Genomic DNA, 25,647 nt, shown 5'->3' on the forward strand with positions numbered 1-25,647 from the left:
TCTATTCGGTTTTATCTCAGGAAGTGTAATCCACCACCTCTGATAGGAGGAAATTTTAACAGACAGCGGGGAGGTAAGCGATAAGTTGAAGGAGCAGTGTTGGTTTTCAGACCAGCTGTGGTTTTCCATTGGTAGGAAGCCGTGCATTTGTATTTCTGAAACGTATCCTGCACACTAATAGATCTGATTTTGTTGCCTGCTTGTGTATTCCTGTACTGTTCAGCTGCATTCCTCTTTCTTGTAGATAGGAAGCGAGGCTCACTTCATTAAGGCAACGTTGACCGGCAAGCACGATTCAACAAACACGCTGCAAAGGACACTCAACGTATATCCCCAACAAAGAAATGTGAGATGCACATAGTCTGTCGTCTATTGACAGCGCACAGAGAAAGTGAACGGTTCTACGAAAACAAAGAATTCTAGACTATTGAATACACAACGTCATTTCTCACTCCTGGTCACCCAGATACTCCTCTGTTACAAGACTGGGGTTCCTTTCCGTACGACATTGCTTATTTGGAGCAGACACCGAAAGAGCATTCGATGCATGTCTTAGCCACCATCCATTTATTCCCCTGACAGCGGATTTATAATCGTGGTTGGATTGACCGTCAGAAGACACATCGTCAACAGTCTGGCTTTGAAGACTCCCAAAGAGGACAACGAGCATGGGAACGGCAATTGCCTCTTCGCAAACTTACTTGATTCTTACCGGTGCTGCATGGCTGCGCACCTTTGCAGTAAGTCTTGCACCATGCGCCCTCCTTGTAAGGGCCCGTTGGCGCAGCCTGCGGCAGTGCTGGTGATGAAGAGCGCAACAACAAGTCCGGAAAACTGCATGATGACAGAACCTGGTCTTCTTGAGTTGGGCTTTTTGTATGATTTGCTGCTATTGCATAGATGTGATGTTGCTTGTCGTTGTGACTGTGACTGAGGATGCTGAGGCTAATGTTTTAGGAAACGGATGAGAATGAGGACGACTGGCAAATTGCTGATTTATATCTTGTGAGACGGCAAAATCTGCAGGGGTGACTTTCTCGATTCCTTCGTAGGCTTCGTCGCAGTTGTCTGTTAGGACTTGGAGGACTGTGACATCCCAAGAGCGATGGCAAAGTTGTTGCTTTGGAGTGAACATAATAGCAATATAGCAAATTTTAAAACTGCGCCGTCCAAGGTTCATCCACATAGGAATGATATGTTCGAATATCTGTGCCGAGAAGCCCTGCGCCCATCCGGAGCCCATGCTCTCCGTCTGCCAAGCTGAACACTAAGCAATTCTCGTCAGAGCTATTCTTTCCAGGACCGCATTCCCATCCGTGATCTATATTCATTGCGGCTAAGGCAAAATGCCAAGCCTAGTACAAGATGTATACTTATTAATTCCGGCTCAATTTCGGGACGGACCAGAACCAGAACTCATCGAATTTACCTATATGTGAATGCGGCGCAGCAGCTCACAGGCATGATGGATGGTAGAAAATAGCTTTGCCATTGATGTTTTCCTGGGCACTCATTGGCTGATTGAGGATAGACCGCACGGCAATGCATGATACTCGCCAAGTAAGTTATGGTAATTAAGTTCTGCCCCTTACTTCACAGTATGGTCTAAGGACAACAGCATCTGTCACTGTCAGTCTGTCAGCCACAATTGCGTTCGATTAATGCGAGATAGTAACTATCGTCCTGGCTTATATCTCCCCTTCCAACGCTATCTGGGTCAGGCCAGTCTCTTGAAGCTTATCTCTTCTTCTTGGCAACGCGACTTCCTCTTCCCTAGAGTGCTTTGCCCGCGCCAGCACCTCCGGCCAAGGAAGCTACACCAGCCGCGACGACGGCTTTTGAACTTCATACTCGATGCCAACATGTACTGTTCATCAATTGACTTTAACGATCAGTGACTCTGGTGCTTGTATGAACGGGCCGGATAGTTGACATGCTGCTATGATTTTATCGGCTAGCCCTTCCCAAGTTGAAGCATGTTGCGACGCCCGCTACAAACCCCTCCTTTTTTTGCCGAGGACACATCTTATTATTCTCGCGATACACCTGATCCGTACAGCCCCTTATCTCGATCCCTTTTGGTTTTTGCCCCCTGTATACCGTGGCCTTGCAATTCCCATCCACTTGTAGTATCCATTCGCGGCCCGATTCCTCTGTGACCGTTTCCAGCGTGTATTTTGGGATGCTGTACCGGTCTAACACTTTACATTGCCTGTCAAGCAGTTGAACATTGCAGATTGAATAGCTGTACACCGGCTTGGGGTTGCGTAAATCTGTCGCAAAAGCTCCGTGAGGTAACAAGGCGGCTGCGACGAAGGCGGCTGTGGCCAGGTCGAATCGGGAACAAAGATGCATAGTTATGAGCGTTTTTTGGCCGATCTGAGTTTATCATGAGAAAGTGACTAATAAAAAGGGGAATTGATACGAGAAGTCCGAGGAGTTGAAAAAAGCAAAAGAAAAAGACGAAAGAAAAGAAAAAGAATATATTATGGTTGGTAACTACAAGCTAACTAAGTGCAGTGTAATCAACCGCTTGATGACTCAAAGAGTGCATACCAGGTTAACCTAGTCCCATGGATAACAGACATGTAGTAAATAAATATAGAATTACTTGCGGGCTGTGCATTGCATACCTTAATTACCTACCTATCCTTGCAAACTTGGCAGGCGGCATGACGGCGTTGCCAATACAAAAGAATAAAATTTTAGCATAATAACCCCGCATAGGTGAAAACAGGAATATCTGGCTATTTCCCTTTTCATATCACCCCAGCACCCTGTGTTTCTTTTTTTTCTTTTTTTGTTCCTTTACTCTCACCCTGGTCCTACGCAAAAGCGGATTTTGTGACCAGCTCAGGCCCCAAATATGTCCAATCATCTGGGTGGGGTCATTATTTCCTGCTACCAACTGGGAGGAGTAAAGAGTAAGCAGTCACAAAAATACCTTTGTCCTCGCCAAAGAAGTATGGTGCAACCTGACAGTCGAGACTTCAATGTGAGTTCGTCCTTCTCCCTACATTGTCATGCCCGGGTTTCGCGACTTACTGCCGCTCCGTGAATATCATTTGTCCACCTACCAATATACTGATCTCACAGCAATAAGAACACATGCAAGGTTTCAAATCAGCTCCTCAAAATACCAACTCTTCTCTAATAGGTGGTATAATTAGACAGCAGCCCCCAAATCATAGTTCGTCCCGGACCAATATATTGAAATCCATCTACCCTCCCGACCATTAGGCCGGCGGACGGCATGGTCGAGCCGGGTGACGATCTGCATTTAGACTTATGCGGTACGCCTGTGATATAAAGGCAAAAATCTCCACAACGCCCGAAAAGAAGCCGCTGAAGTGTCCTGAAACTCGCCTACCACTCCTGGAAGCTACATTTGAATTTACAACACCCTTTATTGAGATATAATTGCCAAGGTTTCGGGAGGATAGTGGACAGGGTGAACCCAAGGCCAGGGGTCCTGGTGGTTGGCATATCTTAAGGCTCATTCTTGAGGAATATGAAATTATCAGAAAATATCGCTCCGGGCATGTAGTCCCTTTATATAATCGATATCTGCGTTTTGATTTCTATATTTTTTGCTGCTCAGTATAATCCCACGACAGGATCCTAGCCGACGACAATCGTACTACAAAAGGCCTTCCCCGTATTTTTCAAGCCCATATCCTCATCACAGCCACCCTTTCCTCAGGATTCGCCCCAGTCACGACGGCATTCCAAATATTTTCAAAGGCATAGATCACGTGCGATATATAGACAAATAATAACCCTCCGGATGCTAAATACTACATAGTGCGGCCAAGGTGACATTTCTAGATGACGAGGACATCTTCCCGTGACGCACACTCCTGTATTACAACACCGAGGTTGGTACCTAGGCCGCCATGCTCTGCATCTGTTGTACAAGCAAATGTGCATCTAATCCATTGTTTGTTAGTTGTTAAGGGTGTGGCTATTTTAGGGCCGGATTAACCGACACCCACAGTATCTTATTTGGTACTGGATTTGTATCCACCCGGTGTCACCATCGAAAACATACGTTCTAAGATTCACGTCCACCAGAATTCTACCCCGATTTGTCAGGCCCTATAGATTTTGATTAACGTACGACGTATAACGCACAACTCACAGTGCACGACGTACAATGCAAAACTCCCAACAACGCCGGTTCAAAATATAGGATTCTACCTTTTTAAATGGAGGAACGAGATTTCAAATCATATATGGTGTCAGACTTGACTTGAAAACTCCATTGAAGTAGTACCCAGTGTACACACAGACTGTATGGGTAAAAATAAATGGATTATTTTGGGTGCCAAATAAAATGTCGCGGGTGCCGGTTAATCTGATCATGTTTTGACTCGAAGAACTCCACCCACGCGTATAATTTACACGATATGAATTCAAACATTAAATCTCATCCATTGAAATATATTACCGGGCTCATTTATCGCTATTAAAACGGTAAAAAATCATTACACGGCCATATTGGAACTCTTGCGGAATCTTATTTAATACAGGCAAGCATATGGGGAAATGGGCAGGTGAGACAGTTTTATACCTTTGCGAGCCGTTTATATACCGATATACACTTGCATAAAAAACTAAAGACGTCTTGAATAACATCCACGATTCTCTACTTAACATTTAAAATTAACCCGCCCATTGTTATTATTAAACGTACACGTTTTTTGCGACTTTCCCCAACCCAAACCCCACGCAAATTTGTCTAGCGCTGTATTAAACTTGGCCAAATATATGCCCAGTTTTAACTTGTGCACTCTACAACATATAATACACCGCCCCTAACAAAGGCTAGCTACGGTCCTTGTACGCTGGACCTGCCTAAAATATAAAATCCTGCTCGCTAGATTAAATTAGGGATTTAGCCTAATTCCTACCATGTTCATATTTTTAAATGTTCCTATTTTCTTTTTAAATCATGTGGTTTTATTCATTTGGCGAAAAGGTCCGCTTATAAAATACCTAATGTAAACCCAGGCAGTGAAAATATAGAGGTGGGGCATTTGGGAAATTATTTGATCCGTCCCAAATATTAGCACATTTAGCAAAACTTTAATTTCCTTCTACTTAGTTTCAAAACGTTATTAATATTAATTCAAATATTATAATATGTTATATATAGCAATAATCGGCCACGCCGACGTAAGGTAAAAATAAAAGACGGTTAGCATTATTATTTATTTCCTATACATTTTGCAATATATAATTAGGTAGTTTCTTTTCCACACCATTTTGAAATTTTCCAAATCGCTACTGCTTTTATTTTTAATTAAACGAATATATCGATAATTATTTTAAATTACTTCATTTAATATTTTTTGCTGTTATATACATAGTGCAAAAGTAATATTGTTTTAATTAATCCAGGAATCAGCTTTTTACAATGACTTTTAGGCAAATAATCCCCATTTACGCTTTCCTCGCCCTTTTTCCAACTATAGCACTTTCCAATTGGTTAGAAAGTTAAATTTTAGCGTACACCGTACGACAAGCTTATACCTGCATTATTATAACGGGCATTAATATAAAGGGTTTTAAATGGAATAATTTAAGTGTTGCCTTAATTTTTAAAACCATTAAATTATCCTTAAAAAATCACGTTAAAACTGTGGTTATGTTTAATAATTACTGCACACCATATTTCATATTTAATCCTCCCGAAAAATATTAATTTAAAACAAAGCCCATTATCTTTCATAAAGCGTTCAAAAGAGATTTTACCCAATACTCCTAGAAAAATTACATTTAAAATGTTAATTAAATTAATAATACACAGATTATAGTTGAAATTGTGTAATTTACCCTTTTTACAAATGCATTGTTAAAATATAACCCGCTACAATTTTTGGACGCACTTTTGGCATTATCGTTAAGGAAGCTTTTAGGTGAAGACTGCAGGACACGCCAAAGTTAAAAGGTTAGCAGCGGTGATTTTCGGGTTTTATATACTTTTAAGCTGAGGTCGTGGGACTATTAAACTTACTGCGACACGCAACAAACCCTGGGAGGTGCTTTGTGCCACCCTGTAAACTTGACGGATACGATGGTCCCAAAGATATAAAAATTACGGGGGAGAAGATTAGAAAATAACGCATCGCTGTCCGGGCGAGGCACCACTAACTTGTCCCGTTGGCAAACAAATCGGGCAACGGCCCTACAAATAGAATTTTAAAACTACCTTTATTTTGGTAAAGTTGTGGTTATTTTCCCGTATGAACCCGTAAATAAACCTGTTTTGGGTGGCTCCGCCACGTTATTTAGCCTAACACCCACGATGGGATTAACTATATAGCCATAAATTATTTTCGTTTAACTTCACCTAGATTATAAAAAGGTTAAACACTTTTACTAAGGCCACGTTAAAAATCACCCACGATTCCTTAGCCAGCACCCTTTTTGGACCAACATAGTAATTGTCTTCACTGGGTATTTATAAATTAATAACAGCGGGCCTGGTTAATCTCAATGCTCAGACTAAACCACCCCTGCTTCGCAGTGGTGGACCTGGCGCTCCATATACCTTTCAGCCACACGGTTTTTCGGCCAATTTAATTGGCCGAAAAAATCGCGCCCGTTTTGATCTGGGGACATCTTGTCGATTATCGCCGCGTGTGACGGAAATTACACAATATACGCACTGTATATGCATTGTGCCTACCTTATATATAACGGCGATACAATTAAAAAATTGTATATTTATTTATTGACGATATTTATATAAATAAAAATGGTAATTATATAATAAGAAAATCGGTATAAAGCCCCGAATAAGGGCTTTTTAATAACGAAAATATTATATTGATATTTGCCGTATAAAGATTAAAATAAAGGTATATAATAATAATGCTATTTTTAACGCCTTATTAAAAAATTTATATATAAATAATAATATATATAAGTTTTTTATTTTTATAAAATAATAATTATAATCTTACTAATAACTACGTATAAAAACATTTGTAAATTATTATTCGTGATTTTTTTATTTATATAAATATATAATATATTTATTAATATACGGTTTAAAAATATAATACTAATATAAATTAAACCTTTATATTAAAAATTTATAATATTAAAATTATAAATATAATATATTTTAAAACTTAATATCACGTGGATGTTTATTTATACCGATTATTTAATTAGTACAAATATAAATCCGTTTTAATTGCAAATTTTACTTTAATTATTTATTCTAATTATTTAATATTTTACCAATTTAAATATTTAATTCCTTATATTAAATAATATATAAACCAAATCTCTTATATATAATATATATTTATATATTATCCGCCACGTATAAACACTTTTTAATTAAATTTAGAAATAAGAATATAATTACAAAAAATCGAAAAATTGCAAAATTTATACAAAAACCAACCTCCATTTAAAAATTAAAGGCACCTATATTCCAATTCGACCAATATAATTATCCAAAATACAAAATAAATCGTTATTAATTATTTTATTAATTATTATATCCAACGTATAAACCGTATATTTTTAGGATTTTTATTTATTTAATTATAAGGGAATTTCGGTCGACGAATTGGCGAAATTACCTTTATTTAAACCGAAAATCGACAAATTATCCTCAAATTTAAACCAAAGTAATTTTTAGTTGGACCCATAGGTACAAACAAAGCCACGAATTAAGCCGCGCGGGTTAATTTGTGGAATTTCGATTTAGGGATAAGCCCTAAAACTAATAAAACACGTTTAAAAATTATTAAAAAAATATTGGAAAAAAACCTTAGCTTCGTTAATTTAAGTGAAAATAGGGTCGCGGTTAAAAACTTTATTATTTTTTCGCAGGCGACGTAAAATGGGTTGGACCAAATTATTTGGGGGCTATGCGTTGTGGGCCCCCTTAAAAAGGGGGTTGCAAAATCGCGGGTCACGATAAATCGCGGGTCAGTAAATTTATTAAAAGAATCGCCTCTAAAAAATATTTGTTAAAAAACAATTAATATATATTAATATAATAATAATTAAAAAAATCCAAAATAAGGTTATATTAAAACCGTGATTTGCGCTGTAAATATTTTTTTTAGAAAATTTGGGTTACTTACCGTAAATAAACCGTTTAAATAATTATAAAACAGATTGGGTATTTTTAAATTATTCGTTTTACACCCCGGTATTAACGGCGAAAAAGGTTTTTTAACCGGATTTATATTTTTAAATTAACAAAACGGAGGTAAAATTAATAATATATATTACGGAAATAATTAAAAAAACATTAAAAGTGGAAAGAATAAGGTTAATTTTAAATATTATAATATATATATATTAATAAAATAATTAAAACTGGTTTTTACGGTAATATTAGTTTACATGCCCGTTTTAATATTTAAAATTAGCCTTTAATTAAAAAATTATGGTTGTAAAATTTAAAATTCGGTTTTTTTTTCCAAATTATTTTTTAATTTCCGGAACGTTTTCCGGATTAAAATTTAAATTTTTTATATTTTTTTTTATATTTTAACGCCGTTAAATATACCGTTAAATTTTCGCCAAGGTTAGATAATTTATTTTTTATTTTTATATTATAAATTTTTAACGAATCTTTTTATTGGTAAATATTTATTTTTTCGATTAGGTTTTATTTGGTTTTATAAACGGTCCGTGTTAATAAGAATAAAATAATCGCTGCGATCGGTAAAAACAATATAATAAATAAAACGGTATTTTTATATATGCTATTTATCGTTTTATAACTATTTACAATCCTGCAAAAATCCGTTAAAATCTTTATTACATGTTTTAAAATCACGTATTACCATACGTAATTTACCCACACGTATATTTGCCCGCGAATAAATACAGGTTATTTTTTATATTAATTGCAAATATACGTACCCTTTAAACCCGTAAATAATTATTAATAAATAAATAAAGGAAAAATAACGCGTTTGGGAAATTGTAAAGTTTTTTAACGTTGTAAACAAATATTTTATTCCAACCGTTTTTTAATAAATAAAAGGGATTTTATTATTTTTTAACAATTATAAAATAACCTTTTATTTACGTAAACGTTTAATTTATTATAAATAATTAACCATAATACGAAAATTTAATAGAAATTTTATATTATAATAATTTTTTTTTTTTTTAATCCGTTTATAAATAAACCGGTTTTTTTTGGTTCGTAATTTTTTCGTTTTAATTTTCCGGTTTACGTTTTATTAAATTTATCGTAAATAGGCCATTTATTTCCAACGATTATTTAATAAATATATTATCGTTAATATAAATTAAAAAATAATTAAACCATTATTTTTTAATTTGGCGGTTTGCGCCGTTAATAATTTTACGTTTACCGACCCTGTCCGGCACCTTTTACCTTCGGGCCGTTTTCGGGCTTTTACGCCTACCGTTACCGCCGTTATTACCCCCGCCTTTACCGTTACCGTTATTTTTACCGTTACCGTTACCGCTATTATTTTTACCGGTGCCCGTAAAAATAAAAAATTTATTACCGTTACGTCCGTTAATCGGATTACCAAAATTAAAAACAAATATACGTATTTTTTTTTCGTTTATTTTTCGTTTAATCGTTTAAAATTAATAATTTATATATAATACGTGTTTTTATTATTACCCTCCCCCGCCCCCGCCCCGCCGCCGGCGTAATCCGGCCGAAATTTTGTTTAAATTATTTACGTTTTATTTTTGCGGGCAAATAAAATTCCGGCGATTTCGCGGTTTACCGCGAAATAAACCCGTTTTTTAAACGGTATTATAAATACGTTTCCGGGTATTTTTACAAAAAAATTCCCGTTTTCGTTTATTTTTTTACCGTCCGTTTTTTAACGATTATCGCTAAAAACGATAAAATTATAAATTATAATATTTACCGTTTTTTCCTTTTTTATTTGGCGTTAACGTATATTTTAAATAATTATTAAATAACGCCCCGTCGTTAAAAAATGTTGGAAATTTGGAAAAAGGAAAAAAAAGGTAATAATGTAGCCGTAACGGTTATATTGGCCGAAAAAAAAAGCCAAACGGGCCGTTTTACAATTTGTAAAAATTTTATTTTAATTTGTTAATTATTTTCTGCGGGTCCTTTTCGGGGGTTAAAAAATCGTTATTTTCCGTATTTTTTTTAAAAAGTAAATGTTAATCCGTACATTATACCCTATTTATATTATACCTTATATTATAATTTCTTTTCGCATTTTCTTATTAATTACGTTATACCCAATTTTTTACACGTATTTGTAATTTATTCGTTAATATTAAATCTTTTAACGTATTATTCGGATATTTTTTCGTTATAACGTTTATAGGATTATTTAATTTATTAATTTATCGGATTTTTTAAATTTTACGTTTTTCGTACGATTGCCTAATCGCCATAATATCGATTATTAATTTTTTTTTTACAATAATTTTAAATTATATTAAATAATCGTACAATAATTTAAAATCTATGCAAATTACGAAATTTAAAAACGGTAAATTATTACGTTTACAAATTATTCGGAGCGTACGTATTAATATAAAACCTATATTTAACCCGTTCGTTATATTATAAATTTCGCTAATTAAAACGTTGCGTATTACGCGTTTACATTTGGTGGAAAACCAATGCAAAATATTACCCTATATTTCGAAATCATTTTCGTTTTTATAGCTAATTTCGTTATTATATAAAATTATATAGTTTATTTATAAATTTAAATCCTTTAAATTAGCGAATAATCCGTTTATAAATACGTATAATTTTGTTATTTTTATGGATAACGGAATATATTTCAACTTCTTTTGCTAATTTTCGATTTATTATTATAATCGTTTATTAAATATTTTAATTTTTATATTTAACGAGTTAATTATTTGCGCGGCCATTAAAAAATCGAATATAATTTTAAATTGGCAGGTAATCGAAATATAAACGCCTTTAGCCCGTTGGACCATATATTGCTATTTACGATTTGGTATTTGTAAATTTATTAACTTTAAACGATTTATTCTTTTTTTTATTATATTAGTATATCGCCGTTTTATAATATTATTTTATAACCGTTAAAATTTTTAACGTTTCCCGCCTGTAATATGTTTTGCGGTTTTATTAACAGCCCTGTTTTTTGGAATTTTATTTTTTTGTACGTAACGAATTCGGAATTCCCCAAATTTAACGTATCGTTTATTTGCAGGCCCATTAACCCAAATAGGCCGTTTTTCGTAATTAGGAAATAAATATCGTATTTAAACGTTATATAATTTAATTATTTTTTATAATAACGTTAATAAATATTAAACCAATGTAATTTTAATTTAATTAATCCGTATAACGGTTTATTAATTTTAAAATAAATTTCCGGCGGATATTTATACAGTAATTTTTTCGGGATTTTTATTAATACGTTTTTAACAAACTGGTTTTTAAATTAGGTGTACGCCTGGTTAATATCCCTAATTATAAAAACGTAACCAAATTATATTATTATAATAAATGCGATCGTTAAAATTGAACGTTAATCATACCGCATAATCGTTAACGTTTGGGTTAATAAAATTTTTTTTCGTTATTATTATATTTTTGGATAATAAAACGTAATTTTTCGTACGGGCGATTTATTATTTTTTTAATTTTCCGTACCATTTTAACATTAAAAATCCGGTTATATACGTTATTTCCGTTACGTTTAATTATTCGAATAAAATTTTTAACGTTATTATTTTTTTTTCGATTTTATATTTAATAACCAATTGTTTGGATTGGGTTTTTAATTAATATAAACGTTTCGTCGTAATGCAATTTGGGCCGTTTTTATTTGGTATTACGCCGTTAATTTTTTAAATTAATCGTTATATAAACTGTAAAATTATTTTTAAAAATAACCTATTATAATATAATAAATATATTTGCAAAAGGGTTTAACGTTAATTTAAAGGGTTTTTTCGGAGGTTTTAATGCCGTTTTTGGGCGTTTTTACCGCCGTAATTAAACTTTTTTTAAATACGTAAATTCAGTTTAATTACCCGGTATATCGTTCGGTTATTTTTAATATTTATAATAAAATTTAACGTACGTATTTTTAAATTCGGAATCGCCGTTGGATAACGTTATCCGTATTATATTTTTAATAATAAAAATAATTTTATAAAAGCCATTTTAATTACCTTTTTCGCGGTATATTAATATTTCGTTATTTAATATTAACGTACGCGGTAATTTATCCTTTATATTAAACCCGTTTTTAACAATTAATACGTCGTTTAATTTTTTTTTACGGTAATTTTACGGAATTTAATTATAGTTTTATTTATTATTTCCGCGCGTTTTACCTAAATAAACGTTAATGGTAAATTTATAATTATTTTTGGTATAATTTTAAAAATAAATAACGTGGGTATTAATCCGTTTGGTCCGGCGGTATTATTAACCGTTTTTACCGTTATTTAAAAGGCAGTTTTTTATAAATACTCGTTACCGTATTTTGCCCGGATAATTTTATACGCCCTTTTTAAAAATGTATAAAAGCGTTCGATTTTACCTATAACCCAATACGTTTTTGTAAAAATTTAATAATATATAATTTTTAAAAAACGTATTTTTACGTAAAATTTAATTGTACGGAAATTAGGCCCTGGGTCGAACGTTAATACGTTTGGCGGATTTAAATAAATATCGATCCAATATTATTTTAACGCCTTTTACGTTTTTTTAATTAATATATTAACTAAAAATTAAATTAATTAAAATATAATATTCGTATTAATTATATAAAATATTAACCGTTTATCCAAATATATAATATTAACGATAATTTTATAATTAAAATTAATATTTCTTTTAAAATAAATTTAAAACGTTGCGGTAATTTTTTTTTTGGCAAAAATAATATATTTTATTAATTATTTAAATTATTTTAAAATCCGCGTTTTCGCCTATACGTTATAATAAACGTTAAAATTTATTAATAAAAAAATGCCCAAAACGTTTATAAATTCGCCGCAGCTTTTTTTCCGTTAAAAACGTTCCCGCGATTTTAAAATCGGTAAAAAATATAATCCTTTACGCGATATTATCCAAATAAAACCAAAAATGCCTTTTTTTCCGTTTTATACATATTCGTTTACCATTACCGCAAACGATTTTGCTTCGGACATTATTATAATAAATTTATAATTTATCCATATTTTTTAACGATATTAAAAACGGTATATTTATTTTTATAATATAAAACGTAATTATCCCTATAAGGGTAAATATATTAATAATTCCCATTAATATTATTACGCCATTTTGGCCAAAACGTATACGTATTTTTCCAATACGTTATTGGTTTATATACAAATTTATTTTATATTATTACAATATTACAAATTATTTAAATTTTGCCGTTAAATATTTAACCGCGCCGGTATTTGGTAAAAAACCTTTCCATTTTATATTAATTTATATAAATATATAATTTAAACGATTAATTAATTACGTTATTGTTTATTTTTATACAACGTTAAACCTATATTTAAAAAACTCGTTTGTTAAAAGTTTTATACCCTATATTATTATATAATAGTTAATTATAATGGGTTTTTCGTTTATAAATTTTATTAAATAATTTTTTAATATTTTTAAATTATTATTGCCCAAATTTTCGTTAAATCCTTCCGCGGTTTGTAAAAACGTTTTATAACCTCGTATATTTTGGTTATAATTTTTTTATTCGCGTTTCCAACGTTTTCTTTTAACGCGTTATTTTGTTTTGGTATATTTTTACGATTTATAATTTTCTTTTTACAAATATAACACCTTTTTTTTTATACCTTTTTTTTTAAAATTTAATCCCTAATTTTGTTCGAATTTTTAAACCCAATTATTTACGGTATAATAACCGTTCGTTTCAAATTATTATTTGGTATTTACGATTAATTAAATATTGGCCGTTAAATTATAATTTATTTTCGATAATTATTAACCGGCGTAATTAATTACAAAATTTTTCGTACGATTTTTTCCTCGTATTTACAAATGTTAATTTTAATTTTGGTATTTTTTATATAATTTGTATTATATTATTAACGAATTGGTATTTAAATTAATAATTTAATTTTATGGTTTTTTAATACCGTTATAATTTATTAAAAAAAAATTCCAAAATTTATTTTGGGATTTTATTTATATTTTCGGGTTTATTTTTTACGGAATAAAACGTAATTAAATTTTAATTTAAATAATATTATTAACGGATAAAATCGGTATCGAACCTTTTTTTTAAACGTAAATATATATTTTTAAAAATTTTATTTTTATTTATATATATTCGGAAATAATTGTTAATTTTTCCTTTTAAAATTTACGGAAATACGGCATATATTTGGGAAATTTCGATTTGCATTATTTGGTAAATATTTATAAAATTAAATATTTCTTTATTTAAAAAATCCTATAAATTTTTTAAATAATTATTATTTTTTTTCCAAATTTGTAAAAAAGTTTTTAACGTGGTAAACGGATAGTCTCAGGGCTTATCCTTAAACGCGAGCTCCACAATTAAGCGTGGCTTAATCGTGGTTTTGCTTATACCTGTAAGTCCAACCAAAAATTATTTTGGTTCAGGTTTGAGGATAATTTGTTTATTTTGGGCTCAAGTGGAGGTAATTTCGCCAATTCGGCGACCGACATTCCGTTATAATTAATTAAATAAAAATCGTAAAAATAAACGGTTTGTACGTTGGATATAAAAATTAACGAAATAATTAATAACGATTTATTTTATATTTTTAATCGTTATATTGGTCGAATTGGGATATAGGTGCCTTTAATTTTCAAATGGAGGTTGGATTTTTAATAAATTTTTAATTTTTTTGATTTTTTTTAATTATATTTTTATTTTTGAATAAAATTTAAATATTTCGTTAATTGGTTTATACTTTCGCTTTTCACGGCCAATGACAATTACCCTATATGTACCTAATGGCGTAGAGGTAATCTGCTTCCAACAAACAAAGCCATAACCTTCACATTTAGAATAATCTGGACTCGTAACAACATACCTACAAACATAATGGGTCGCCGACAACACGTTTCATATCAAATATCCTGTTCGCTGGACAGTTGCCCTTGAAACGAAGCTTACAGCCTCTCAGATGTTCGTCGATGCGGAGCATCAAACCATGCCAAGGGCTACGGCGACCACAACACTTAAGTCCTAGGCTAGACGGGCCAGCAGAACGTCAAAGTGAATAGTCTAGGTTGATCATATCAATCGTAGAGCATAACGTTAGATTTATACAAACACCGCCACCCCCACTAGCGCTGTCATTATCCTGGACGGGACGGGGAGAAAATCATTAACACAGCTCTACTTAACACTGTATATGTTAATTAGTTATAAAACGTGGATATGTTTTTTTTTCGAGAGAGGATAGTTATGCTTTTAACTGCAGCTTGGGATTTGGCAATACTAAATTGTTTTCGGGAAACGTTGCAATATAACCTAGAAATAAAGTAGGCCGGAAACGTGGCCCGGTGACGGAAAACTTTCTATCAATCCTTAAACAAATTATGCGATTATATTCAAGTTTCTTCATTCAACAACCTGGGACCACTTTCGTAGAACCGCTTTGTTCAGGCCATATTGACTCATTTATTTTCATGACATAGATTGTGTCAGTAGCGACAACACATGAAGCAGGTTAGTAAGACAGTATTGAAAAGCTGAATACAGAAAACGACCGCGGACCATGTATTGCAGGCAACCACGATGCGCCCAACGAGAGATTCCTATCTGCGACCAAGACCAACGCTGGAACTAGAACATGCCTCCATGAGCACGATCAACCACGCTTAGTAGTGTGCAGAGCGGCGGCGAGAGCTGCGCAGCGGGGTGCAGTCACCATCGCTAGGCTGGCCAAAAAGGTTGGTGGTGTGGTCCTCACAGGCGTTGGGCCAAGTGACGGGGCCGGGCGCGGTGTAGCTTGTCAGCGGTGGCCAGTAGATGTTGATCTTGATGCCGGGCTCGTTGCCCGTGTAAGCACCGGGGAACTTGACCGTCGGGCCGGGATTGCCGTTTCCGCTACCCGTCACCTTGAGCTGCGCGCACCCAATGTAGAACTGCGCACCGCCGAAGCTGCCGGCGCCGTGCAGGCCGATGTGCTCCGCGCGCATGAGGTAGTCGCCCGGCGGGAGGTTCTGCGGCAGCTTGAAGGTGAAGCTGGCAGCACCCTGGCTGTTGGGGAAGGTGGCCCAATCGATGCCCGTGTTGGCGTCGATCTTGCCACTGGTTAGCGAGTAGACCTTGAACCAGTCGCCGTCGCCCTTGTACTGGTTTGCGGCGACGCCGTCTGGCGCCCGCGAGAGGTAGACGGCCTGCGGACCGGGGTGTCCGAGGTTCGAGTTGACGAGGAATCCGACCTCGTCGCCCGGTGCGACCGTGTACGTCTTGGTGGCGGCCATGATGGAGGCGTCGAGCCCGCCCTGGTTGCACACCATGTTTTGCGACTTGACGTCCTCGATGGGCGAGTTGGAGTTTGTCGTCCGTCGCACGTACTCATACGGCCCGGTCGACTTGCCGTTGACCACGAGCGACTCGAAGTTGTAGTGAGCCAGTGCTGTGGGGATGAGGCCCACGGCGGCGAGGAGGGTGGCCAAGTTGTTGCAGCGCATCTTGATAACAGCTTCAGGTGTGGGGGTTGGCGTCCAGGTGGGTAAGAGGAGGAAGGAGTGGCAGGCGGTGATGAAAAGGTGCCACTAGATGGAGGGAAGGGCGATACTAAACTGTTGTTTATATATGCCCCAGGTATATCTTGGCAACCAACAAGAGGCAACAAATGGTGATCACAACGTGACCGATGATGGCACAGTCTGCCTGGCTTCCATCAGTCCAACATTACTAAGACGGAGGATTTCGTATTTACTCCCGCTAGTAGGTATACAGTGATAACATAGACTTGCTCAAGTCCCCCAGCGTTCTCGGATTAGCGGATAGAAGATCGCCGGTGGCTTTCCACCAAGCCTGAAGTCTTTCTTAACACTGCGGGCAGTCAATTAATACAATAGCTAGCATTCGCTGCAGCGGCAAATGGGATGAGTTTTCCGGGGTACAAGCCTTTAGCGACGTTTCGCCAAGGCCTCGGCGGCCCGCATGTCCATCCCGATAGATCAACAGCAGGGAAGCCTCCCCAATCGTTGGTCGACAAAAACGGAAATTGCATTGTGTATGAAATTGGTGTTTTATTTCAGGATGGTGCAGAATGACCGAATCGGGACATGCGGCCCAGTTTCGACCGTCCGGCCCGGAGGCGTTGATGATTATATTGCCGCCAATCAAAACACGCCTTGGAGGGATCTAAAATGCTTGGTGTAAATGAGGGCTGATGGATTATTTGAAGAGCACAAAAAATCAAATGTACCTCAAGTCTTAAAATTGATACAGTGACATTGAAGTTGTTATCCTCAAACATTCGTCCCCTACGAAACGACACCAGCAATGCCCGAAATCCTCATTGCGGAGAGGATGGCATACAGGACCCACGATCTCATTGTCAATATCAAGAGTTTTATTGAATCGCAGATTGAACTTTTTTCGACGAGTGACCAGCCGGTTCGAATCCCGGGATCAACTGTTCATATCATTTCCAAGTTAAGGGGCTTCCTATGTGAAAACATTTATCTGAAGAACCTTCCTCTTGCTGATATGCGAACTTTATCAGCCAGGTCTCCCCTCTGCGGTTTTTCTTTTTTTGTTTCTTTTTTCTGGGGGGAACTGACATATCTTTTCGTAGAAGATGACGTCCAAGTCTTTGGCATGCGTGCCATGTCGTTGCCATTAACGGCAATCAAGGTCTGGTAGCATAGATAAGAACATGAATGTTGTACCAAATTGACCCGTAATACGTTCCCAAGCACGTTAGCAAGATTTCACAAGCATGTATCGTTGTCTCTCAAACTCTGGTAGCCGCCGCCCATCAATACTTGATGGCGTTCTTCTCATATCTCTCCGACGTAACCACTATCCTCGGGATATTATGCTATCCTCATCCGATACCAGGTTTGACCTTTCATCCGCTACTGCCTGATGGCAACTGGCTCAAGCCTCCTCCGCTCAGGTACGGAGGAAGAGTAGAGAAAGAACTGAGCAGAATACGGAATTTGTGGAGTTTCCCGTTTCTACTGGCGCGTATTGTGGAACTTCTTGGGACTCCCTCTATCAGAATAAGCGACAACCCATCATTGGCTATCCTCGCGATGTCCTAGGACAAGCTTCTTGTGGCCCCAAAACGCGGTGAACTTGTCTGAATGGGGGAGCCACTTATTCTTCTCCCTTGAAGCATGTCTTAAGTGTCCAATGATGCAACATGTGGCATGCATGGCTACTCAACGGTGGGGCGGCGTGCCATCATCTGAGGGATAAGAGGTGGCGGCCGAAGGCTGTGGTGAACAAAGGCGAATCTTCTCTGGTTTTTTCTTCTTCTCATTCTTTTTTGGCTAGCCATGTCACTTTCGCCCGTGGAACTCCCTAGTTGATGTTACTCCACGTTAGTATATTGGTCAAAATCCCACACCCTCAACGAGCCTGACAACCTGTCAGGCAGTCTACAAGTTGTCGATCCGAAACGAGGAAGTGAGGCAAGACGCTCAGTGCCAATCTCTACTAAACAGGCTAGCAGCCAAGCTATCATCACTTGAACAGGTATAGAATAAGATATCTGGGATGATTGTGTAGGATTGTAAACTCGGCTATAGCAGAAGCCGCAAACACAAGCGACCGCAAAATTACCACTTTCGGTATCAATAATGGACACAAAAGATACCTTTGGCTCTGAGGAATGCATTCCAACTATGTGGCAAAGCTTTTGTGCTAGATGTCAAACTCCCGATCACTTAATCCAACTGATATATATCAGACTTCACCTTCAACCTCAGCAGCCCTGCACTTAGGTTTGCGTCCTGACGCTACCTTCTTCACCCAAGACCAGTCGACAATCTGACCAGCGAGAATATTTTTGCCCCAATGGCGACGGTGGAAGTTGCGGACCCAGGCATAAGCGAGAGTTCAAAGGAGGTTCGCAGAGACGTCTGTGAGGATTGAAAGCTTCATTGTATGATATACAGCTGTTGGCATCTGCTCTAAGATTTCAATCAGTGATATATCAACACAAACTATCCGCCGGTCAAGTGTAAAAAGACCCGGCTCTTGCTGCAGTTTGAAAGATTTTTAAAAGGTAGAATAGACTCGCTGCTAGCGACAGTTGATGTTACGAGGAGCGAAACGGAAAACAGATGGAATCTTAAGTTATTTCAGAAATGAAAAATCGGTAGAGTAAACACCACTAAATGTACCGTACAAAGGCATGCCTAGGTACCTGTGCAAGGTAGTCCCAATAGACCTTTCGCTTGCTATAAATAGCAAATTAAATCCAATTAGAATAACAGTTCAAATTTGGAAGAAACAAACAATTTCACAGAATAGGCAAAACTGTACGCATATATACCTCAGGGAGGGTATAATTCTTTACCCGGTATTATTCACCTTTAAACCTTTGTATTTCAGGATTTGTTCAAGTCCGTCTTGTGTTGCTAATATATTGATTATTGTATGGTAGCAGTGAGTAACCATTAGATGAATAGTCCGTTCTAACTTGAATCGTTGAAAAGGATAACCCACTTCTTGACCATTTGTGCGTGCTAATGCAACCGGAAAGACGTTTAGTAAACCTTCGTTATTTGGCAAATCACAGGTCTAGACGTGGCAAAATGAAACCAAACCAAGAAATGAAGTTGCCAGTAGCCTTATATTAAATACCTAGTTATCACTGCTACCAGCGGTATCAATTGTGGAATACATCTTAGCTCACCATCTATAGGTGGCTTACTGATGGCATGCATAAACAACCCCCAGGTGAGCACCTGGTTGGGCGTGTTTGATCAGCCAAGGCAGCTTACGTCCGTAAGTATGCGGGGTTCAGTGAGGGAAAAGTGAAAAGTTCAGCTGGCTTTGGTCCGGCTCTCAAATGCGAGAATCCACTCGAAAATACGCTAATGCAGGTAGCCTAGGGAGTGCTACCTTATTTGGCTGAGAGTTTAATCGCGTACTACCCTACCTTACCAAGGCCGCCTTTTGTGCCCGTTGAGGACGCCACACCGCGAATATTCCGACGATGGTCGTCGTTCTGGTTTGCCGTTAACGTTTGACAGTTTATCTTGTGCCTACATTAGACTGTCTTACCCACCTATTTCTAGGGTTACCTATACCTAGGTAGTCAAGGTACCACGATTAGCTCAGGCAACAGACGATCTGCTCAAGTCAGGAGGGGGGTGCTTATCACTGCCACGTCTTCCTTCGCCCTTGCCTTTTGTTTGCCTTCTCACTTCCGCCTCAGCTTCCTTCCTTTCCGGACCAGGTCTCGGCCAGCTGCAAATTACAAGCTCGTGCCACTCCACGTCCATCGGTCCCTCGACTTTTTGTTCCCTCTTCGAATTTGCGACGGCCGCGGATTGTTTTTCTGAAAAATTCAACAGCATCTCGGGCACACTCGACAACGTTCTCTGAGTTCTGACTGGATATCTCTGGTATCTCTACCCTCATGGTCTGCAGCAAAACTCGCATTTTGTCAATCGCTCTTTCAACGAAATCCAAAAGTAAACACGAGACCGACTAGCGACGACCATGGCATCGCCGCCTCCCATCGAAGTCGTCAGACCCATTGACACGTCCCTTCAGCCGACTGAGTCCAACGCCAATGACCTAACCACGCCACATTCAACCACAGATTCTTCCCGCCACTTTCACCAAGACAGCGGCACAGTGAAGAAGCTCTCGGCAATCCAAGCAGTCCGCAAATGGCCCTGGATATCAGCTTGGCAGCTCGCCCTCTCGTCAGGCATCATCCTCACTGGCTTTGACCTCAGCATCGTTTCCAACGTGGCATCCCTCCCGGCCTTCCAAGTCCAATACGGAGCCCTCTACGGTGACAAGCACATTCTGCCGGCACTCTGGCTCGGAGTATGGAATGCCTCGTATCCGATTGGCGCCGTTTTCGGTGCCCTCGCCGCAGGCCTGCTTCAAGATGTCGTGGGACGTCGAGCCTCCGTCGCGGCCGCCAGTCTCCTCTCAGCCGCCTGTGTTGCTGGGGCTTTCTTTTCGGACCAGGCGGGCGTAGTTGATGCACAGCGAGGCGTATTTCTCGTCGCCAAAACGATGCAGGGCTTCGCAACCGGCATGATGCTCTGCACCGTCGAGACGTGGCAATCCGAGGTCCTACCGCCGGCGCTTCGCGGGCCCGGCATAGCCCTTTACCCCATCTTTACGCTGCTTGGTCAACTCGTCGGCGCCGTCGTTGTCCAGGCTGTTCTCGACGTCAAGTACATGGTCAACTACCGGCTAGCCTTGGCAACACAGTGGCCATTTACCGTGATCCCACTAGTCGTGGCGGTTCTGATGCCAGAGAGCCCGACTTGGCTTGTGCGGATGGGTCGGCTGGATGGTGCGCGCAAGAGTCTGACACGACTAGGGTCTACAAGGGACGATAGCGACATTGATGCCGAGCTAGATGGCTTGAAGAGCATCATCGAGCTCGAGCGCGAACAGAGCGATAACAGAAAGGTGGGCTACATCGAGTGCTTCAAAGGAACTGACAGCCGCCGGTCGTGGATCATACTATTTGCGCGGGTCATCCCATCGCTCTTCGGCCTCCCGCTCTTCTCCACGGCCAGCTACTTCTTGCAAGTCCTCAACGTCCCACCACGCCTCAGTCTGCTCTTCACGCTCATTGGCGTCGTCATTGGATTATTCTCAAACTTTGCCAGCTTCTGGACACTCACCACATTCGGCCGCCGACCACTCATCATAGTCTCCATGGTTGGCGCGGCAGTCATGTGGGGATCGATTGGTATCGCGGGCTGTTTCCCGTCGACTCTAGCGGCCGTGCAGTGGTATGTTATTGTGGGCATGATGATCACCATCTCGGTTGTCGGGGTGGCGGCCTGGCCTGCCTCGCACGTCGTGGCCGTTGAGACGTCGTCGCTCCGGCTCCGTTCACGCAGCCAGGGCATTGCCGGTGTAGCGTCCAACCTCGTGATGGGCGTCGTGAGCATCTTCCTCCCTTACATTTACAACCAAGACCAGGGTAACGGCGGCGCGCGCGTCGGGTTTCTTTTTGCATTCCTCTGCCTGCTCGGTGCCGTGCTGTCGTGGCTATTTATCCCCGAGATGAAGGACCGCACCGTTGAGGCCGTAGACGCCATGTTTGAGCTGCGGCTCCCTGCGAGGGCTTTTGCGAGCTGGCGGCGTGAAGGAGATGAGGAGCCCGAGGATCGGGAGAAGACCCCTGGCACTGAGGAGCGCGAAGCTCAAGTGACGGCTGAGAAAATCTGAGCAACCCCCATCCGGGTCGATCGGCGGCGAAAGGGTGATCTGGAACCGTGGTGCACGGGCTGCGTGTTTTGGTAGGGGATACCTGGTTTTTTGTGCTTATTATAGAATACCCGACTTTTCGCGAGAGATGAAAAGCTTTAAAGGTGAAGTTGGTCAAGGTTTGGAAGGGGAGTCCTGGAAATGTTGGTCAATTCTGCGGAAGCATTCAATTGCGCAGCGGTCTCGGGATAGGTAGATCTGTTTCGACAACCTCGAACCACTAATTTTGGTAGTAATTTCGGCGAACCTGTTCTTCCTTTCTTTCCCCCTCATTTGCACGATATCCCTTGTCATGTACGTTTATTTAAAGGCAACAGAGTTTTGCCAGGGAGGCTGTGTGAGATTGGGATTGGCTGCAAATATGAAGCTTGTTTCGTATCACTTTGCTATTTACTACGTATCGCTGCGCAGGCAATTCCTAGTGTTGGTGAACACAAGCACTGGGATAGCGGATCACGCGGCTTCACGAACAAAGAGCAGAAGCCATGCGATGCTACCAATCAAAATAGCAGGTCGCACGGTCATACTTGTTAGTTGGATTGTTTTATGGGAGTAAGAATAAAGGATATATGTGAGGTGGAGATGAACCTATAGAACTAGGTGCTCATCTGAAGATAATTCGGACGAATGTTTTTTTCCACTCCTTGCAATTCGTCTAAAGTTGGGGCCGTACATCGCATCGTCGACATGGGACGGCATTTGCAGGTAGGGCTGATGATTGGACAATTATCGAACCCATTGAGTTGAGACGAACGACGGTGGCGGACTGGCTAACCCAAATCCTCAAAGTGGGGGACAGAACAACCGGGACATAACTACAGCAAAATGAAGAAAATAACACACAAAAATTGAGTTGGAATAGAGTTATGGACGGTGAAAGTGACCGTCTGTTCAAGTTGCAAATGGCTGGCCTGTGTAAAAAGCTATACGCTGTCAAAAATGTTTTGATCTGAAGTGGCATTCGATTGCATTTTCCAGGGGGTATTTTTTCGGGTGTGGGATTGAGTTGGTCCGTGGTGATGTCATTAACGACAAAGTTTTTGTTTGTCAATCTCGTGTCTTGTTTCCTGTGAAATCCAGTCGATCATGACAAAAAACAAAAACCAATTAAACTGGGCCCCCCTTTCCCCTTTCCCCCTTTCCCGCGAGACCCTGCATTTGCCCCTCACAATTAGATGAAATGGATCATTCGTGTCAGCTATTTCTATGACCCAAACTTGCCAACTTGTTGTACTTGATGTTGGCTGTGAGACCCGGTAATTCTATGGTCGGCATTAATAATCTCCCTATTCATTCTGGGAAAGAGGACGTCGAAACTTTGTTGTGGGATTGATACCGTAGCTTGCGTAGGTAGTAGAAGCAGGATACAACGTAGCCTTGGTAGCCAGGGTAGCTTACGTGGTAGGCTTGCGGCCAGTGGCAACGATCCGGGGAGGCAACTGTCATCAGCTCCCGGCTTCGGCAGTGGGGCTTGGCAGCGGGCGAGATGGAAAGTTTGTCCTATTTTGCGGTGATATGTTAATTAGGTACCTTAGGTGGGTTGCCTACTGTATGTAAGCAGCCTCATGACCAGCAGATTTCTGACGATTGACCTCGTGTTTCTTTAGTTACCGGAAACTGATTGTATCGGGCTGGGGTTTTAACCTTGCTGTTTGCCAACGTTTGGAATTCAGCGCAGCAAAACCCGTTCATGTTTAGCGACCCTATTTTTGTCCTACTGCATGTGTACCAGGCACCGCAGCACCTGATGCATCGCCTAAGTTCTGGAGGCAAACGGTGACATTCGAGTCAAGAGACAGCGGAGACGATCCCATCAGATCGGCGTTCCTTGGTCTGCATTAACCTTCAAGTCCACGTCACCGAGATCGTATTTTCAGGTCGTGTTGGAGAAAGGGTGAACAAAAGCTTCTGGGATACAACCTTAACCTCGGCGCCCCTATGCTACTTTAACCTTTTGACCGCTGAATATTAATCTTGTATATATTCTGCATCAATCCGCACCTCAACAGGTTAGGTCGATCACAACCAGTATTACTCTGTACACCATTCACTCGCTGCCAGACCAACCAACCGACATATAATTAGCCCACTTGCGTACATAAATTCGCACGAATACTTCATTGGCTCAGATACCTACAGTACAGAGTAATAACCTATCGTTTTAAAAAATAAAAATTAAGCCCACCACCATGATGCAGCTCCTCGCCACCGCCCTCACATTCGCAGCAGGCGCCGCAGCTTACATCAACGGAATGAGCGCACCCGCAACGGTGAAGCGCGGCGAGGCATTCACTGCCCAGCTCAATTCGTCCATCTACATCCAAAATTATAACGACTTTGGAGTCGTGTGGGGCCTTTCGCGGTCTAACCTGAACGCGAGCGCTTGCGCCGGCTGCGTCGGCCGCTTCCTCGGGTACACGAACCTGTTTGGCAACACGCCAGACGTTAAGGTGCCGTCGTCGGGTACCGTCGGGGTGCAGGTCACTGTGCCGGCCGACCAGTTGCCGGGCGAATACAAGCTGGTTGCTGGCGCTAGCTACCTCGTTGGTGTAAGCTTCTCGTTTTTTTTATCTTTTATCCTTGTTGTCAATCGAATGCTTGCTTGTCGATCCAAATGCTGACTCGTGTTTGCTGGGCAGGCTTCGGGAGTAACTGGGTTCAATTATTTTAACAGCACAATCCAGGTTACTGAGTAATGGGTTGTCACGAATGTTTTGTATCTAAGTTCGATTGATTTCAGAACAAACAAAACAAAACAGAAGAAAAAAAACACGAGTACATGAATCAATCTGCTTCTCTCGAATCGCGCTGTGAGATACCAAGCCGGGCTGGTCGGCTTCTTGTCAAATTTCAATTGTTGCCTGCCAAGACAGCCGGCCGCCACCTGGATTTGCCAACGAAGGGCGGCTCAATCTCCACAAAAAAACGGAAATGTGCTGGACTGTGCACAGCCGCAGGTCGTGGAACCAATCGTGCCACGCCAATGTACGCATTGGCGCGTTGAAAAAGAAACGTGTTGACGCCAAGCCCTTGCTGTTCATCACAACAAGTACCATCACTCGGTAACACGCGGTACTTTGTAAGATCGGCACCAGTCCGTCTCGGGAACCACAAAAGAATCTCTCCAGCACTGTGCCCATTTTGGTTCGCCCCCTTCTGTGGTTACTGAAAGAGAACGATACAGATCAGGGCTGAAGTGCAGATCCGCCAAAAAAAAAAAAAAATCGGC

General features: G+C 39.3%; 3 protein-coding genes across 3 annotated transcripts; 2 read left to right on the top strand and 1 right to left on the bottom strand.

The window, feature by feature from the left end:
• Window positions 1-15,850: 15,850 nt before the first annotated feature.
• PgNI_05479 (uncharacterized protein) lies at window positions 15,851-16,669 on the bottom strand (the record flags this gene model as incomplete). Its single annotated transcript, XM_031125510.1, has 1 exon — window positions 15,851-16,669. One exon carries the CDS (start codon window positions 16,667-16,669, stop codon window positions 15,851-15,853), a length of 819 nt encoding a protein of 272 aa, XP_030982292.1.
• A 4,003-nt stretch (window positions 16,670-20,672) lies between these two features.
• On the top strand, window positions 20,673-22,379 carry PgNI_05480 (uncharacterized protein; the record flags this gene model as incomplete). The annotated part of the gene is made up of 1 exon (XM_031125511.1): window positions 20,673-22,379. One exon carries the CDS (start codon window positions 20,673-20,675, stop codon window positions 22,377-22,379), a length of 1,707 nt encoding a protein of 568 aa, XP_030983035.1.
• Window positions 22,380-23,544: 1,165 nt separating this feature from the next.
• On the top strand, window positions 23,545-25,642 carry PgNI_05481 (uncharacterized protein). Its single transcript, XM_031125512.1, has 2 exons — window positions 23,545-24,967; window positions 25,058-25,642. The coding sequence occupies exons 1-2, from the start codon at window positions 24,608-24,610 to the stop codon at window positions 25,112-25,114; spliced, it is 417 nt and encodes a 138-aa protein (XP_030983036.1). The 5' UTR covers window positions 23,545-24,607; the 3' UTR covers window positions 25,115-25,642.
• The last annotated feature ends 5 nt before the right edge of the window (window positions 25,643-25,647 follow it).

This window comes from Pyricularia grisea, chromosome I (assembly GCF_004355905.1).
Source record: "Pyricularia grisea strain NI907 chromosome I, whole genome shotgun sequence".
NCBI lineage: Eukaryota > Fungi > Ascomycota > Sordariomycetes > Magnaporthales > Pyriculariaceae > Pyricularia > Pyricularia grisea.

What these genes read in the sequence shown, in the direction of transcription:
- PgNI_05481 (XM_031125512.1), top strand. Translation starts at nt 24,608, where the DNA reads ATGATGCAGCTCCTCGCCACCGCCCTCACATTCGCAGCAGGCGCCGCA. An exon ending in GCGCTAGCTACCTCGTTGGT is followed by an intron (nt 24,968 to 25,057) that starts GTAAGCTTCTCG and finishes TTTGCTGGGCAG; the next exon opens with GCTTCGGGAGTAACTGGGTT.